Source organism: Halichoerus grypus, chromosome 2, assembly GCF_964656455.1.
Source record: "Halichoerus grypus chromosome 2, mHalGry1.hap1.1, whole genome shotgun sequence".
NCBI classification, from domain to species: domain Eukaryota; kingdom Metazoa; phylum Chordata; class Mammalia; order Carnivora; family Phocidae; genus Halichoerus; species Halichoerus grypus.
Genome location: NC_135713.1, coordinates 146,950,036 through 146,969,132, shown reverse-complemented (window position 1 = coordinate 146,969,132; position 19,097 = coordinate 146,950,036). Strand labels below are relative to the sequence as shown.

General features: G+C 36.7%; 1 protein-coding gene across 1 annotated transcript; it reads left to right on the top strand.

Annotated features, from left to right (window-relative positions):
• The first annotated feature begins 17,392 nt into the window (after positions 1 to 17,392).
• Positions 17,393 to 18,361, top strand: LOC118540886 (olfactory receptor 2AJ1-like). The gene has a single exon (XM_036100234.2). The coding sequence runs from the start codon at positions 17,393 to 17,395 to the stop codon at positions 18,359 to 18,361; it is 969 nt and encodes a 322-aa protein (XP_035956127.2).
• The last annotated feature ends 736 nt before the right edge of the window (positions 18,362 to 19,097 follow it).

Below are 19,097 nucleotides of genomic sequence, written 5' to 3'. Positions count from 1 at the left end.
ATAATAATAATAATAATAATAATCCCTTCAAGATCCTGGAAAAGTCAACTCACTTTACTGATTTTATCTGCAGGAAAAAAAAATGTTTATCCTTTCCTTTCTCCATCTTAGAATTTCTTTTTGATTGTCCTAGATGATGTGCTAATGAAGGACAAGGAACTGTGTACATCAATTCTCTTCATGATTCATACTTGATGGTAATATGCTCTTTAGTATTTCCAAAAGTTTCATGTTGATTCCATGAAAAAAGGTCAGTGTCTACATCCCTAGAATGAAAAAAAAAAAAGTACCAAGCACATAGATACCTCAGGATAATTCCCTGATAAAATTAATCAATGGGCATGATGATAAATCATCAGGGATCAGATAAATTTACCAGTGTTGTTTTGTTCTCTCTATCTAACAGGACTATTAATTCCTCTTACTCCTGTAAAAATAGTCTTCACTCTATGGCAGTGTTTCCAAAGAGTGGTTTTCTGATCACTTGCATTAGAATCATTTGTTGACTTCACAAAATATACCACTTTTGTGACCATCTCAGATTAGCAGAATTAGAATCTGTTAAATTCGGCTCAAGAATCTGACCATCAGACCATTTAGTGATTGTCATGTTTACCAAGGATTGTAAGCCCCCGATGTAATTATTGACCTAATATTCTAGACCTGCCTTGCAAAATAAATTCCCAGTCTTAAAGTTTCCTGATCTCTTTATAATGTATGTAATAGAATATGTTAAGGTGGCTAGCAAAAATTAATGTTATTTTTAAGATAGTGGAAAATAACTTGATGTTTGGAATAGTTCATAATTTAAAAATTTTGAGCACACAGAGTAAAGAGAAAGTAAAAATAAAGAAAAAAAACTCAGATTTGTGATATAAAAATATGAATGATTGAAAATATAACACAATAAAATTTAAAGCAGGAGACATTATAGGTGTTTCCAAAATGTTGATATATTTCAAAAAATTGAAAATACACTATATAACTAGAACACTAGGAACTTATTACATGTTTCCTTTAAAAAAAATGACTGAAATAGGGGTGCCTGGGTGGCTCAGATAGATAAGCTTCTACCATGGCTCAGGTCATGATCCCAGGGTCCTGAGATTGAGCCCCACATCAGGCTCCCTGCTCAGCGGGGAGCCTGCTGCTCCCCCTGCTTGTGCTCTCTCTCTCTCTCTGTCAAATAAATAAAATCTTTAAAAAATGACTGAAATAACATAAAAACAGTTTTCCAGTGAAAAGGAAACACTCAGAAGGAGCACTAACATTCTAACAACTTCTCCCTTAAATATCTCAGAAGCCATCAATTGACATTGTATTACAGAGATACAAAGCTGAGTTCCAGAAAACTTAAAACCTTTATGTCAAATTTCAACTGTGTCAACAATATTAAACGTGGTCCTTTCAGAATTCCTAGAGGAATGGCTGAGGGAATCCTTGAAACCGAATCAAAATATCACTTAACTGAAGAATAAAAATTATCTCTAAGCCATCTCAAATAAGAGGAGTGTGTCATTTAATGGATACTATCATGGGCTGTTACTACCCAGATGGTGTTGTCATAACACGCTGGTACTCCAAAGGGAGTCCTCAGATAAGATTGTGTTTAGAAGATGACACTAGGAAAGAAGGGAGAAATACTCAATGAAGGAAGATAGTCTACTTGAGGAGTTTCTGTTGAATAATATGTGCTCATAAAGCATGTTATTTATGTTTGACAGTTTTAATAAAGAGTTCTATTTTCATATGTAACTCATGGAAATGAACATTTTAACCCTGTGAAATTGACAGCAAATAGATTTCCAGATGGACTGGGAAGGCACTCATCTTGGACTTTAGACTACGTGTTTGTGACCCACATTTGTTGGGGGAGCACCATTGCATACTATGACTTAATCCTTTAGGGGAAATAATTAAAGAAAATAATTAAGTACATGATCATTCAGAAGAATTATGATACACTCCTAAATAAATCATGGTTCTTTCATTTATTTCCATTCTCATATTCATGATTTTAAAGTTCCTCCCTCTAATTTAACAGCTCTCCAACATGCATATATATTGTTGAACAACCTAAATGTCTTCTATATATAAATAAAATATTTATTTATTTATTTATTTATTTATTTATATTCAACTAGCCAAGTTATAGTACATCATTAGTTTTTGATATAATGTTCAATGATTCATCAGTTGAGTACAACACCCAGTATATTAAAAAAAAAATCAACCATATTGGGGCATCTGGATGGTTCAGTCATTTAAGTGGCTGCCTTCAGCTCAGGTCATGATCGGAGGGTCCTGGGATCAAGCCCCATGTCTGGCTCCCTGCTCAGTGTGGAGTTTGTTTCTCCCTCTCTCTCTGCCCCTTCCCCACTGGTGCTTGTGCTCTCTCTCTCTCTTTCTCTCTAATAAAGAAATAAATACATAAATACATAAAATCTTTTTAAAAAGTCAACCACATTAATAAATACATTATGAAAATAAAATTTTGTGACTGAATAAACTATTTTAAGACGGAAACTAGAACTCTATGGGAATAGGATGTAGGAAAATGAAGTTTTTATGGAAGAGACAAGATAACCACGATTTCAGGTGTCCAGAGACTCTGAGATGCTACAAATGGAAATGGACATTAAAATGGAGCAGACAGGGAACCGGAGATATTTGAAGAGAAACACTTTTCAGATGGTTCTCTGACTTGAGACAGCAGGATATAAAAGTAACTACGGAAGTCATCTCACCACAAGAAATTAGCTGAGACTTTTTGACAAATTAGAGCATTTAGATTGTAATCACCAATTCTACAACTTGCACATAAAAAGTCAAAGACATACAAATTTACATATGAAATATCTTAAAAACTAAAATCCCTATAGCACATGAGCAATTGGTCAAGGTCTTGCTTTTTCCAATAGTTTTAGAGCAGGCCTCACTAACCCCTAAGTTTGAGTAGAGAAAATCATGGCAGAAGACAATGTTTTTGTGGTGACAATTCAATGATTTTTTTGTTGAGGTATGAAAAAGCATCAGAGTTTCTTCATGCATATTCAAGTGGATATGACACTAGAGACCATGTTTGCTCATTTGTTCAAGAAATTTTTTTTTGAGAACCTACTATATGGCAGGCACTGTTTTAGGCACTGGAGCTAAAGCAGTGAAAAAAAAGAAAATCAGTGCTTTCATGGAGCTTACATTCTACTTGGGGAACATAAGAAATAATAAATACTCAATATGTAACATGTTGATAAGTGATATGAAGAAAAATGAAGCAGGGAGAAAAGATAGAAATAGATGTATTTTTATGTAGTATGGTCAGGGAAGGTATATCTGCTTAGGGGGCATTTGAGTAGAGACCTTAATGAGTAAAGGAGGAATAGTACATTCAGAGAAATTTTGTTCAAACAAAAGAACAGTTAACAGAAAGACTTTGGGGATAGAAGTGGGCACAGCATGTTCAAGTGATGCTGATGAGGCTGGTGTGGTTGAAGAAGTGATAAAAGACACAGTCAGAGAGAATCATGGGTAAGTAATCTATGGCCAATTAGAAAAAAATATCGCAATATTCCAAGTGAGAAATGGTGGAAGTTTGAACTGAGGTGAAGCAATATCTGGTAAGGAGGTGTGGTCCAATTCTGGACATACCTCAAAGGTAAGCCAGCATGATTTGTTGAAGAATTGGTTGTGAGAAGGATATGGAGGAGTCAAGGGCAGCTCTGAGAGTTTGGCATGCAAAACTGGAAGAACAGCAGTCTTAATTCTCTGGACCCAAAAGGAAGACATATTATTTCTGCTTCACAACTCATTGACAGATCTCTTGCACTGGCCTCAGGAGAAGCAGCACCTAGATGCTGTGGGTCACTGACATGGGTTCTGTGTTGGTTAGTCTGTGTTTGACCCTACACTCTTCTGAACTGTGTGGACCACTACCCAGGCTGCCTCACCCCAATTCCCTTGTATTCTGGCTTCCTGTTATATTTGATCTGTGAGAGGCACCTGAAGATCAGAGGGAAGAGGGAAGAGTATTTATGGCCCTACTTCAACCAGACTGGGTTTGAGGAGTGACTGCATTCCTTCACCAAAGTCATAACCCCTTTGGGCAGATCTCTTGGTTCTGTATGTACGACTCCATCCCCTCCAGATAAAGGGAGGTTATGTTACTACTGCTAGTACCTGGCTGTTTTACTCTCTGTTGTTTCCCACACCCTGCCCTACTTCTGAACATCATATTTTCATCCTTGCTCTCTTCCTTGTTGTTTCATGGCTTTCTTTAGTATTATGCTTGGATTCCTTTCTCTTTAATCTTTCTGTATCTATTATAGGGTGTTTTGTTTTGTTTTTTGTTTTGTTTTGTTTTGTATTTTTTTGTTTTGTTTTGTGGTTGCCTTTGGGTTCATATATAACATCTTATGTGTATAGAAGTCTATATTAAGTTGGTTGCTGAAGTTCAAAGACATTCTAAAAGCACAAAATTTTTACTGACAACTCCACATTTTGTACATATGATGTCATAGTTTACCTCATTTTATTTTCTATATGTCTTGACGAATTTTTCTATATTTAATTGATTTTACCGCATTTGCATTTTAACCTCTCTACTGACTTTATAAATGTTAATCTCCTACCGTTGCACTATGCTTTCCCTGTGATATTTCCTTTTCATAATATCCTTACTTCTACTTAAGGTCTTTTCTTCCTACTAAAAAAAAAATCAATTTAACATTTCTTATAATACTGGCTTAGTGGTGATAAGCTCCATTAATTTTTGTTTGTCTGGGAAACTATTTATCTCTGTTTCTATTCTGAATGATAACCTTGCCAGGTAGAGTATTCTTGGCTGTAGGGTTTTTCTTTCATCACTCTGAATGTATTATGCCAATCCCTTCTGGGCTATAAAGGTTCTTTTGAAGTAAGTTTCAGCTGATATCCTTATATGCTTCCATTGTATGTAACTGTTTTCTTTCCTCTTGTTACTTTTAAGATACTCTCTTTATTATTATTTTTAACATTTTAAATATTATGTGTTTTGGTGTAGACCTTTTTTGGATTCATCTTAGGGACTCTCTGTTCTTTCTGGGCCTGGGTTCTCTCTTATTCCCTATATTAGGGAAATTTTCAGCTATTATTCAATTTTTTTTAAATTTTATTTTATTTAAATTCAATTAATTAATATATAGTGTATTATTAATTTCAGAGGTAGAGTTCAGTGATTCATCAGTTGCATATAACACCCAGTGCTCATTACATCATGTGCCCTCCTTAATGCTCATTACCCAGTTACCCCATACCCCACCCACCTCCCCTCCAGCAAATCTCAGTTTGTTTCCTAGAGTTAAGAGTCTCTTATGGTTTGTCTCTGTCTCTGATTTTGTCTTATTTTATTTTTACCTTCCTTTTCTTATGATCTTCTGTTTTGTTTCTTAAATCCCATATATAAGTGGAATCATATGATATTTGTCTTTCTCTGATTGACTTATTTTGCTTAACATAATACCCTCTAGTTCTATCCATATTGTTGCAAATGGTAAGATGTATTACTCAGCCAGCTTTTATTTCAAATAAGGTTTTTGTCTCCTCTCACCTCTCCTTCTGAGATCCCTATAATGTGAATGTCATTACACTGATTTCCCTTAACTTATTCCGATTTTTTATTATTCCTTTTTTCTTCTTTTTGATGTCCACCTTATTTGCTTTCCATTACCTTGTCTTCAAGTTTGCTTATTTGTTCAGCAGCATCCTCTAACCTGTTTTTTTATTCCTTCCAGTGCATTTTTTTAATTTCTGTTATTGAATTTTTCAGCTCTGACTCTTTTTTTTTTTGTATTTTCTATCTCTTTGTTGAAGTTCTTACTGAGTTTATCAACTTATTCTTCTTCAGTAAGTATCTTAATGACCTTATTTTTTATTATTTGTTAGTTATCTATTTATCAAGAAAAACTATTCCATAACCAATTATTCATGTTTCATAGTTCAGGAACACAGGTCAGTGGCAATTCTCCATGAAACTCAACCTAAAGTAATTCTTAACATTGCAAAATCACTTTGCATTCTGAAAGATACCAGCTCTTTTCCTCTCCTCAAAATCTTTCATGGAGTCATAATTTCTGTAGAAATCTGCATGTGCATTCTTTCTTGGTTTCAGCCACAGCTAACATAGAAAGCTGCAACCCCCAGGAATACAGTGAATGCTCTAACAATATGAAATCACAGATGCCTGAACAGAAAGCCTCACATCTGAGGTCTCATCAACACACTGAAAGTTACAGTAATTATTCTTCTCAACCCCAACCTCAAAACCAACATCCTTCCTAACTGATACAGAAATGGATGCATGACAATTACTTTGAATTCTTTAGCACACATAGTGCTTATCTCCATTTTATTTAGCTTTTTTACTGTGATTTGGTCTCATTCTTTCATTTAGGACATACTCATCTTTCTCCTCATTTTATATAACTCTTTGTGTTTGTTTCTATGTATTAGGTAGGTCAGCTACTCTCAGGTCTTAAAATCAGTGACCTTGTGCAGAAGAGGTCCTGTGATGCCCTATAGTACGATCCCCCCAGTCACCAAAACCAGGTGCTCCAGGGGTGTCCTCTGTGTGGGCTGTGTGCACTCAGTCCTGTTGTGACTGAACAATGATTGCCTACAGCTCAGCCAACTACAAAGATCCACTTTGCCTGCTGTGGGTGCACTGGGCAGGGTTTGGTTCTTCTGCTATAGAGATGTCTTCCTGAGGCTGCTGCAGTCTTCTTGGAGGGTGGGACAGGCATTTAACCTAACTCTCTGCAGTTGACCTCTCTGCCACACCTGCAGGCAGAGTGAAGGACAAGGCATGCTACCCACACAGCTAGCTAAGGGGTCACACTGCTGGAACTGCTGATGACTGTGTTTATTTATTCCCCCCTCCCCAGGGCAGGAGTCACTGTGGAGTGGTGCAGATCTGGTTGGGGCTATCTGCAGGGTGTGGTGGAGAAGGAGCTGCTTTGAGAGAATTCCTGTCTTGTTCAGTTAGGATGGGGAATAGAGGGATGGGGCACATGGCATTAGCAAGGTAGATGGAGAGAGTTAGTGCTGACGCCCTCAGGTGTTCTCTTATCTAGGCTGAAGGAGTGGAAGAGAAATGATACCCACCAACACTTTTGTTTCTGGATAAATTTATTGCAGATCTCTGTTCTTCTGGCACATGTTCTAAGACAGTCAATAAATCTTCATGTCTACCCCAAGCACTTTTCAAACTGTTGTTTTTGTGCTCTGTCTCAACTGAGTCATTTAGTATGCTGGCTCTTAAGGGGTGTGAACTCTTTCCTATTGCCCTCTGGCTCTCTTGGAGTTAAGCACACTGACCTTTAAAGCTCCCAGAGTTAAGCCTCACTGAGTTTTAAAGTTTCCAGAAGATGTGGTCCATATATACAATGGAATATTACTCAGCCATCAGAAAGGATGAATACCCGTCTTTTACATCAACTTGGATGGGACTGGAGGAGATTATGTTAAGTGATATAAGTCAAGAAGCAGAGGAAGTCAATTATCATATGGTTTCGCTTATTTGTGGAACATAAGGAATAGCATGGAGGACATTAGGAGAAGGAAGGGAAAAATGAAGGGGGGGGGGAGTCGGGTGGGGAGACGAACCATGAGAGACTATGGACTCCAGGAAACAAACTGAGGGTTTTAGAGGGGAGCAGGATGGGAGCATGCATTAGCCCGGTGATGTGTATAAAGGAGGGCACGAACTGCATGGAGCGCTGTGTGTTATACTCAAACAATGAATCATGGAACACTACATCAAAAACTAATGATGTACTGTATGGTGACTAACATAACATAATAAAATAAATAAATAAATAAATAAATAAATAAATAAATAAATAAATGACATTGTTATTAATGATAAAAAAATAATAATAAAATAAAGCTCCTAGAATTTAGACTCTGACCAGACTCTGATGATAAAATCAGTTCTGCAAAATATCCCCTGGGCAATTGAGAAGAAGGTGTATGTTGTTTTTTTTTGGGTAGAGTGTTCTGTATACGTATGTCAGATTTAGTTATTTTATTGTATTTTTATGTCCTTTTTTGTTGTTGTTAAATGCATTGTAAATTCAGCTTTCAGAAAAGACCCTGTCCCAGCCTCTCTCTATCCTTTGCTACAATGATGAGTCCAGTGATGATGTAGAGGAGAGGCAGAGCTAAGTAAAAATGTTGGATAGATTTGTGGTGGCCTGACTGGCCATCTTGTGAATGGTGGCTATTTTTCTTCAGAGAATAATTGTAAAGATTCAGACCTGATGATACAAATTCATGCTAATTAAAGTCTGGGGACAGGATGTTTCTAGGACATTTCCTCTTGAGGTCTTCAATTAGCAAAGGATCTGGATTATGTAATATATGTCCTGTCTCTGACCAGAACCTTAACTTATAGTCCCTTCTCATAATATTTGAGCCAGTCTGATCTGAGAAGATAAAATGACCCTCTATCTACCCACACCCTCAACCAATTCTTCGTCTTAGTTCAGACATGGGAAAGGAGAACCAACTGCTTCTCACCCAGAGTACAACACCAAAGAAACCTGGGAGTCCAGGCAGCAATCACAAAAGGAATGACAGAAATTGTAAGGTAGCCAACTTTAACATTTACTCTGGTGCCTGAAGTTTTCATGTATTTCAAATAAAAAGCATATTAATACTGTAACAGTTGATTTGCATTAATGATGATAAGTGTAGGCTATTAAAAATAATTTTGTATCATTTGTGTATATTAACTCTGATGGACAAGGCAGGTAAAATAGTTAAATCATCTTGAGAATGTAGATAAAAGCATAACTCTATGAGTGGTTAATAAATAATGTCCATATTCATTATTGTTCCCTGTAAGAGTTTTTATTTAATGTTCAGATTTTATTTTAATTTTTCATCTCTAGGATGATTTGTCCTCATAAGTTAGATAATAGAGAAGGTCAAATGTATCCTGGGTATAAAATCTTACATTAATGATGGCAATTAAGGTCCTGGGCTCCAGGGTCCAAAAGAATAGGGTTAAAGGTTCAGCCCCACCACCTGCCTCAGTGGTCTTGGGCAAAGACTTAATGTTTCCACACTTTAACTTTGAAATCAGTAAACTGGATGAAGCAAGAGCACACAAATCTGAGGTATCATTGGAACTGGATGCAGTATAGTATGTGAATAGCTGAGTACGCTACCTGGCATAACTTGTATTCAATAAAGAAAAGCTCATGACTTATTTTCTCTAGTCAATAAAATATGTATTGACACAGTGGGATCTGTAAAACTTCTTTGTACTTTTTCCCTAGTTGTCCATTTGGCTGGTTTAGCACATTGATGTGAAAACATTAAACATAGAATTAATTAAAAATTATAACCAATAAAAATACATTAATATTAAAAGAGAAACCAAAGTAGATAATCATCATATGATCCAACATTTTTTTAAAGAGTTGATTTGTATATGTATGGTCATATAAGAATCACCATATCAGGCAGTCCCTTAGAATTCACACTATCTATTCTAATTGTTCTTTTTTTTTGACAGAAAACGTGTGGAAGGCCATGCTAAATCCAAAGCCATCATGGACAGGTCATAATTTTATTTGATTTATTTTCTGTCTCTTTCTCATCCAAGGTGAGGAGAAGTTACAGACAAGTATTCCCCCCAGTTAGTGAGCTGTTTTGACATCAGAGGGAGGGATGGAGTTGTTCTCATGGATGACACCTCTGTTTCAGGGTTATCAGAATTGCTTTGAAGCTTAACACAGGCAAAACTTATCTCTAAAGAGGTAAGAACTGGACAGCCAGACAGCCACCCAGGGTGTGGAGTGTCCAATCCCTCTCTATTCTGCTTGGTCCCTGGGAGAGAGGCTACAATCAGGGGAGATAGCTCATGAGGGTTACTGGACACCATAACAAACACCTCTTCATTGCCAGGTGGGCTAAAAGTTGCCAAGCCATATTGTTTGTTTATTCCAAGACAGATGGTACAACACAGATGTGCTTAATTCTACCTGTTTCTTTTATCTAATCCTCTCAAGGAAAGGGACAAGCACCTAGAAGAAAACACAGATACTAAGGAAAAATTCAATGCATGGACTGTGGTAACTGAAGATGTAAATATATTTTCTGAGAACATGCCATTGAAGCATTTTGGTTTCCTGAAGAATTTCTACTCTTCTGCTTTTTAAGACTCAAATGAAGTTCCTGTTAATATTCCAGGCCCCATTCCAGTATGGTGTGGTTCAGGAATTCGTATTTATGTGGATTTTTTTTAAGATTTTCATTATTTATTTATTTGAGAGAGGGAGAGAGAGAGAGCGCATGAGCGGGGGGAGGGGCAGGGGGAGTGGGAGATGCAGACTCCCAGGTGAGCAGGGACCCTGACTCTGGGCTCCATACCAGGACCAAGAGATCATGACCAGAGCTGAAGGTAGATGCTTAACCAACCGAGCCACCCAGGCACCCCAGAAATCTGTATTTTTTATAGGAGTCTTCTTTGATTCTCATGAGCAGATAACTTTGAGAAGCATTCTTTGGTACATCAAGGGCAGGCTCTAGAATCAGATTGCCAGGGTTACCTCATGGTTCCTCTGCCATTGGAAAATTACCCAATCCTTCTCAGCTCCACTGCTCTTATTGGTAAAATAGAGGTACAATTATTCATATATTTTTAAAATTTTATTATGTTATGTTAATATCCATGCATTACATCATTAGTTTTTGATGTAGTGTTCCATATTAATTCATTCGTCATTTGTTTTTTAAGTTTTTATTTAAAGTCCAATGGGCACCTAGGTGGCTCAGGAGGTTAAGTGTCTGCCTTCAGCTCAGGTCATGATCCCAGGGTCCTGGGAGTGAGCCCCCCGTCGGGCTCTCTGCTCAGCGGGGATCCTGCTTCTCCCTCTCCCTCTGCTGCTCCCCCTGCTTGTGCTTTCTCTCTCTCTCTGTCAGATAAATAAATAAAATCTTTAAAAAAATAAAGTCCAGTTAGTTAACATACACTATTAATTTCAGGTGTACAGTATAGTGATTCAACACTTACATACAACACTCAGTTCTCATCACAGCAAGTATACTCTTTAATCCCCATCACCATTTAACCCATCCCCCCTGGTAACCATCAGTTTGTTCTCTATAGCTGAGTCTGGTTATTGGTTTGCCTCTCTCTCTTTTTTATTTTTCCTTTTTTCATTTGTTTTGTTTCCTACATTCCACATATGAGTGAAATCATATGGTATTTGCCTTTTTCTGACTGACATTTCCACTTAACATAGTACTCTCTAGATCCATCCATGTCCTTGGAAAGGGCAAGATTTCATTATTTTTTATGGTTGAGTAATATTCCAGTGTGTGTGTGTGTGTGTGTGTGTGTGTGTGTGTGTGTGTGTGTGTGTTACATCTTTATCCATTCATCAGTCGATGGGCACTTGGGCTGTTTCAAAATTCTGGCTAATGTAGGTAATGCTGCTATAAACATTGGGGTGCATGTATCTCTTTGAATTAGTATTTTTATATTCTTAAGTAATTACCTAGAACTCCAATTGCTGGATTATATGGTAGTTCTATTTTTAACTTTTTGAGGAACCTCAATACTGTTTTCCATAGTGGCTGCAACAGTTTGCATTCTCACCGACAGTACAAGAGGGTTGCCCTTTCTCCACGTCCTTGCCAAAGCCGGTTGTTTCTTGTGTTATTGATTTTAGCCATTCTGATAGGTGTGATGTAATATTGCATTGCAATTTTAATTTATATTTCCCTGATTATCCCCTATGATGTTAAGCATCTTTTCATGTGCCTGTTGGCCATCTTTGGAATGTCTTCTTTGGAAAAATGTCTATTCATGTCATCAGCCCATTTTTAAATTGGATTATTCAGTTTTGGGTTGTTGAGTTTTATAAGTTCTTTATATATTTTATATACTAACCCTTTATCAGATATGTCATTTGCTAATATCCTCTTCCATTCCATGGGTTGCCTTTTAGTTTTATTGATTGTTTCCTTCACTGTGCAGAAACATTCTTATTTTGTTGTAGTCTGAATAGTTTATTTTTGCTTTTGTTTCCCTTGCCTGAAGAGACATATCTAGTAAGAAGTTGCTATGGCCAGTGTCAAAGAGGTTACTGCCTGTGTTCTTTTCTAGGATTTTTATGGTTTCATGACTCACATCTAGGTCTTTCATCCATTTTGAATTTATTTTTGTGTATGGTGTAAGAAAGCAGTCAGTTTCATTCTTTTGCATGATGCTGACCAGTTTTCCCAACACCATCTTTTTCCCATTGGGTATTTACTCCTACTTTGTTGAAGATTAATTGACTATAGTTGTGGGTTTCCTTCTGGGTTTTCTATTCTGTTCTATTGATCTCTTTGTATATTTTGGTGCCAGTACCATGCTGTGTTGATCACTACAACTTTGTCATAATACTTGAAGTCTGGAATTCTGATGCCTCCAGCTTTGCCTTTCTTTTTCAATGTTGTTTGGGCTATTTAGGGTCTTTAGTGGTTCCATTCATATGTTAGCATTGTTTGTTCTATCTCTGCAAAAAATGCTGATGGTATTTTGATAGGGAATGCATCAAATGCATAGATTGCTTTGGGTAGCAAACTATTTTAACTATTTTTCTTTTAAATCCATGAGCATGGATTGTCTTTCAATTTCTTTGTGTCATCTTGAACTTCTTTCATCAGTATGTTATAGTTTCTGAGGACAGGTCTTTCACCTCTTTGGTTAGGTTGATTCCTAGGTATCTTCTTGCTTTTGGTGCAATTGTAAATAGAATAGATTCCTCAATTCATATTAATTAATTCTTATCTTATGGATTATTGAGAGAATTCAATTATATATCCATGCATGTAAAGCACTAGTATTTGTTGAGTGATCAGAAACTATTATATTATTATTATCATCGTTGTTAAGGTGATGAGTTGTACTAAATGTGTTTTAATGTCAATGAACATTCAAAGTGGTAAATCTAATTGTTATAGCTAAGGTGTTTTTAGTGCCAAACAAATGGATTCTGTTTCTTCACTGAATACTCCTAAGATACCTTTGTTTCCTTATATATTGATTTTTTATATATTTACATTGACTAAGCGCAAAAGGCAAACCCAAATCTTCATTCTCTTTAAAAAGGAATTGAGTAGAAATAGATCCATCAACGGATATACTGTATCCCCTATATTCATCTATCATAATACTCACTTCTGAGGGGCAAAATGCATTTATAAGTAAATAACAATTGCTTGACTAAAATCTATCTCAGGAAAAAATACTGTAACTCTTCTTGTTTGACTCTGAACCTACACTAGGCCTATAAGTAAGAGAGAGGAGAATAATAGGGCAAAAGTAAAGCTTTGTGGAGGGTTAATTTTTGGATGAGAAGAAAAGATGATAGTATGGATGAAAGTGATAAAAAAAAGAAGGTGGAAAATTAAGTGGCTAAAAGAGGATTGGTAAAAACTAAGAAAGCAATATGGGGACAGTGCAGAAAAAAGGACACCATAAGGTATCACTCTTATTGGTGGGAGGAGTGGGCAGCTACTTATAATATAGCTTGACCTGGCATGGGCCAGGAGGACTCCCACATTTCCCCATTGCTCTGATGATGTTTGGCATTCCAGCATTAGAGATCCTTCCTTTTTCCTAAGGCTTTTTCCTCTGCTAAAAATTTAGTCTCCACTTTAGTCTCCAGATTAAACATTGGAACAATATATGCAGCAGATCAATTACTGGGAACATTCTTGAAAATATCAAAAAACCTGTGAATGTTGAGTACAAGAAGTGGGCCAGGGAAACCATCTGAAAAAGGATTCAAGTAGAGAAGGTGACAGTCCTGTTCATAATTTGGCTTAAGTTAGGAAAATAACTATGGTAAAGGCAAAATGCATTGATCTCATGGTTAATATATATATGTACACCATCATAAATGAAAAGAGTTCTTGTCTTCCCTGTATCCCCTATAATCCTTACAAACCAGTCTGTATGGTGAAAACGGCAAAGATGTTACAGCTCTCCCACACAGAATACAACAGTTCTAAGATCCGGGCAACAACTACATTTTTTTTGTCCAAATGCTATATGAACCATTGTTTATATGACTCTGACAAACTAAGTAGGGTGCTTTATTATGACACACCCACAGAGAGTACTGTGAATGCTTATAAGCAACACAACACATGATCAAGGTTCCTGACACTTATAACAGCCAGCATTCAGGAAACATGCATTGAGCACTGAGCATCTGTAAATTTCTAGAATTTGGCCAAAGTTTGGCTTAATAAAATATTATTGAATTCATTAACCTTTCCACTGTATTTCCTCTCCATCATGATCATATAAATGCCCAATTTTCCCCTTCCCATTTGCAAGTTACTTCTAATATTACATCTCACTTCCTCTCACTTTTATCCAGAAAGTCTAAGCCATAGCCCTGAAGAACTTTCCATGTTATTCTCTGCTGTTCTGCTTCTTTATGCACAGTGTTTCTGACACCTGGAATGCCCTTTTTCAAATGGGAAAGCTCTTCCACATTTTTAAGATGTAATTAAAATATTATCTCCAGCACAAAGTCTTCCCTTATTTCTTTGTAACGTTTGAACAATTTCCTTTAAAACCAATATCACATTTTGTTATAATAATGGTCTCTTTCCCTCAACTTACTGATGCCAGAGGTGATGTTCATATATATATCTTTGTAACTTTATAGTCTAGAATTTGCCCAGCACAGATACTGAACTCAATAGACATGTGTAGAGTGAAAGAATAACTGAGTGAATCAGTGAAATGAGTTATGGAAAGAGTGAGGTATTAAGTTTTAAATTTGTCAATACATAAATCTCCAATTCATTTACTTTACCATAAATATTTATTTAGTTTGTTATATTTTTAATTATGTTATGTTAGTCACCATACAGTACATCATTAGTTTTTGATGTAATATTATTTAAATCTAGCAGAGAAATACATGATTTTATGGGAATGTATAATCTCAGATGTACACTGAAAAAATGGAAAAAATAAGATTTTTATTGTTCTGTAAATAATTTACAATACAGTATTGAATGTAGCTGAAAGATATATCTGATAGGATTTCAAGTCTTACTTGACTTACTCTGTGAACTATCAATTATCACATGACACTGCATCAATTTGGCCAAGTCCCTTAATTTCAATGAGTATCATTTCCTTGTTTATATAATATAAACATTGTACTACATCCATATTCCTCTATCTGGTCTAATTATAAGACCTGCATGTAGAATATGATTCAATAGGTCTGGAGGAGGGTACAGGCGTGTTTTCATCAGGCAACTTTAAGTAACTGAAATATTTTATTTCATAAGCCCCATGAAACTAAAAATCAGATATTATATTATTAACTTTTCAAAAGCTATAAAGTAGAAAATATGCAAACAAAGTTTATTATCACACAATTATTGATAACCTATGTCTTCATGTTACAGACCTAGGCAGGCTTGAGTGTTCAAAATATTTACAAAGGAGGAAAACAAAAACACAAACAAAAACAAAACAGAACCCCTCTTCTGAAAATATTACCAAACTACAGGGTTCAGGAAAAGGATATCTGTCCATTAGTAACTATGGTATAAGGCAGAAGGCAATATACACCATGAGAGACTGATGAATATAGAAGATAGGAGGAGAGGTGAAGCCATGTCTCAGAACCACAGAAGAGAGCATTTGAGCTAGGACTTTGAAAGTGGCTAATACACTTCAGCACTTAAAATTAAACTGAATTGCTTTTTCTCTGCTCACTCGTTTTTGAAAAATATATGTCTCAAACTTATGGATTGTTCACCACCCTTCCTCCATCACACTCATACATGTGCTATAAATTCTTGTCCTTAACATTATTTTTAATTGTACCTACAGGTACAGGTGAAAACTGCAAGAAGCACTGGAATCACTCTGACTGACTCTACACATATGCACATCTCTGGGACTGCTAAGGGACATGAGGGCACTGATTCTGCTATTTATGTCAATTGAACTTCAAAGTATGCCTAATATAGGCATTTAAACCTGTTGGCCGACAATGTTCTAGAATCTCTATGCTCACTAATTCTTTTAATCTGTATGTCACTCCTGTGGTGCGGGTAGGCTTCAGTCCAATTTTACAGAAGAAGGAAGACAGACACAGAAGGATGATCCAACTACACAAAGGCCATCAGGCAGTTAAATATGGTGATTTAGATGAAGCTTCAAACTCTGGTACTGATCTTCTGGAGGCTGTGTTTTTAGCTGATCTACAATACTGCATCTGCTTCTACAGTTTATATGTCCAACCAAACCTTTGCTAAAATAGATATTCTACCTTTTATTTTTTTTTTAAAGATTTTATTTATTTATTTGACTGAGAGAGGGAACACAAGCAGTGGGAGTGGGAGAGGGAGAAGCAGGCTTCCCGCTGAGCAGGGAGCCCGATGCGGGGCTCGATCCCAGGACCCCGGGACCATGACCTGAGCTGAAGGCAGACGCTCAAGGACCGAGCCACGCAGGCGCCCCGATATTCTACCTTTTAAAATAAAGCACTTCTTGTAAGATGGACCCTATTAATCTCCTCCATCATTACCTTCTGTCTTACTTTTGTACAGCATCAACTAGTACCTTGAATTACCTTGATGACAGAAACAAACTTCACGCAGAATAGGAAAATTTCTGTGAAACTAGCAACAACCATTTTTATTAGGTCTCTTCTTAAATAATGGTGCCATGATTAGAAATTCTGTTCTAGTTTACCTGACTTAAGAAATACTTGAGTTGGGATCAGAGCAAGGAGGACTCATGGGCAAATGGGAAAATTCCCTATGTGGGAGAGAAAAGGTAAGCACAGACAATGCTCAATTCTGAAAATGCTTTTCTGTCCTCAGGTTATCAAAACCTTTTCTTCCCATCTTCAGGAGAATCTTCTTCATTTTTCCTGAAGTCTCCCAAGACTGAGTGAAAATGTTGACTTTTATAAATCTAAAATGATCATAACTCTTCTGTTGAAGTTATATCTGCACAAGACCTCAAGGTGATGCATTTGTAAGTGCTTTAATAAATACATGTGATACATTTTCATCAAATTGATTAGCTTTTAGTTGATAGAACATTAAATGTACCTGTGTTCTTATTTGGTTACTATTAGTGATTACAGTTTGTAACAGTAGCTACAGTGTATAAATTGTAGTTTATTGAAAAATTCATGAGATATAATTGATGAAAATTTTATATGTCAAGAAGTTATTTATAATGCTAAAGAGATAACAACAAGCTGAGAGAGGAGTCCTGAGAGTAAGAAAAGTAGACCAGATGTACAATAACAAATTGGATGGAATAGTGCTCTTATCATTCTTTTCTGGGCAATGATGTTCAGCCATGGAGAGAAACAATAAGACTGTCACCACAGATTTTATTCTCTTGGGGCTCTGGCCTGAGCTTAGCCACCTTGTGATCCTTATCTGCCTCATTCTTCTGGTCTACCTTATGGCTGTAATGGGCAATGCTGTTCTCATTCTCCTCATCTGGCTGGATTCTCGACTCCACTCTCCTATGTACTTCCTGCTCAGCCAGCTTTCCCTTATTGATGTGGCCTTGATCTCAACTACTGTCCCCAAAATGGTCACAAACTTCTTCTCAGGGAAAAGAACCATATCACAGATAGGCTGTGGAGCCCAGATCTTATTCAGCTTAACCTTGGGAATTTCTGAATGCCTTCTGCTGACGCTTATGTCCTATGACCGCTACATTGCCATCTGCAATCCACTGCGTTACTCAGTCTTGATGAGCCATACCATCTGTAAACAGATGGTCATTGGATCCTGGGTAGGAGGGACAATAACTTCCCTAGTTCATACAGCCTATGTCATGCACTTACCAATCTGTCATCCTCGAGAGATCCCACACTTCTTGTGTGAGGTCATGGCACTCCTGAAGCTCACTTGTGAGGACATTTCAACCTATGTGAAGTCAGTGGTGATCTCAAGCTTTCTGGTGGTCCTCATCCCTCTGAGTCTCATCCTGGCTTCCTATTTCCACATATTCCTTGCTGTCCTCCGCATGAACTCCATTGAAGGCAAGAACAAAGCCTTGGCCACATGTTTCTCCCACCTCTGTGTGGTCATTCTCTACTTTGGCCCTGCCATATTAGTCTACATGAGGCCAGGATCTTCTAAAACCCCAAAAACAAACCAGTCCCTCTTTATGTTTAATGCCATTCTTACCCCTATGCTTAACCCCCTCATCTATAGCCTGAGAAACAAGGATGTCATAGCAGCTATGAAGAGTATAATGCTCAGTAGATGTCTCCTGAAAAAGGTGAAAAGCCACCTAGGTTGCCATACCTAATTATAACCATATGTTAGCATATTTCTTTGAATTGTTTTAAGAGACTTTAGGACTTGACAAGTTTGGTTATGAGAATCATGGATATACTAGAGGTCATCTGTTTCAATCCCCTTATTGTGTGAAAATAATAAAATAAATAAAGTGAAATATAAAATAACTTACTGATGTCTTCAGAGCACCACCCAAAGATCCAATTCTTCCAACAAAAAATGCTGAAATTGCAGTGCTTTTCTAAATAACAGCATCATTTTTGCTCATATATACCCAAGTGACAAATGTATTCATCTACCTAAACATGTCTAAGAGTAAGAAGGTATGAGCTGCTCCTAAGAACAATGAGAGAATTCAGAATTTCAGGGTTGGCTGAGGAAGCATAACTTTAACAGCTGGGTTCAATTGTTATGGCATTAAAATAATCTGATCTCCCTTGAATTATAAAAGGCAGCTTTTAGGTTGTCAAAAGCTTGCATACCTGCAACCCAGTAGTTGGCATTTTTTTTTCCATGAGGAACAAAGAGTAAAACTGCCTCCTTTCTCTTGGCCTCAGCAAATTTTCAGTTTTCTTTGTAAAAAAAAAAAAAAAAAGGAAAGAAGATCACTGTTATCTCCACAAATTCTAGCAAACTAAATTCAATAGCACATTAAGAGGATTACACAATTTGATCAAGTGAGATTTTCCCTGAACATAAGGATGGTCCAACATATAAATATCAATCAATGTGATACACCACAGAAT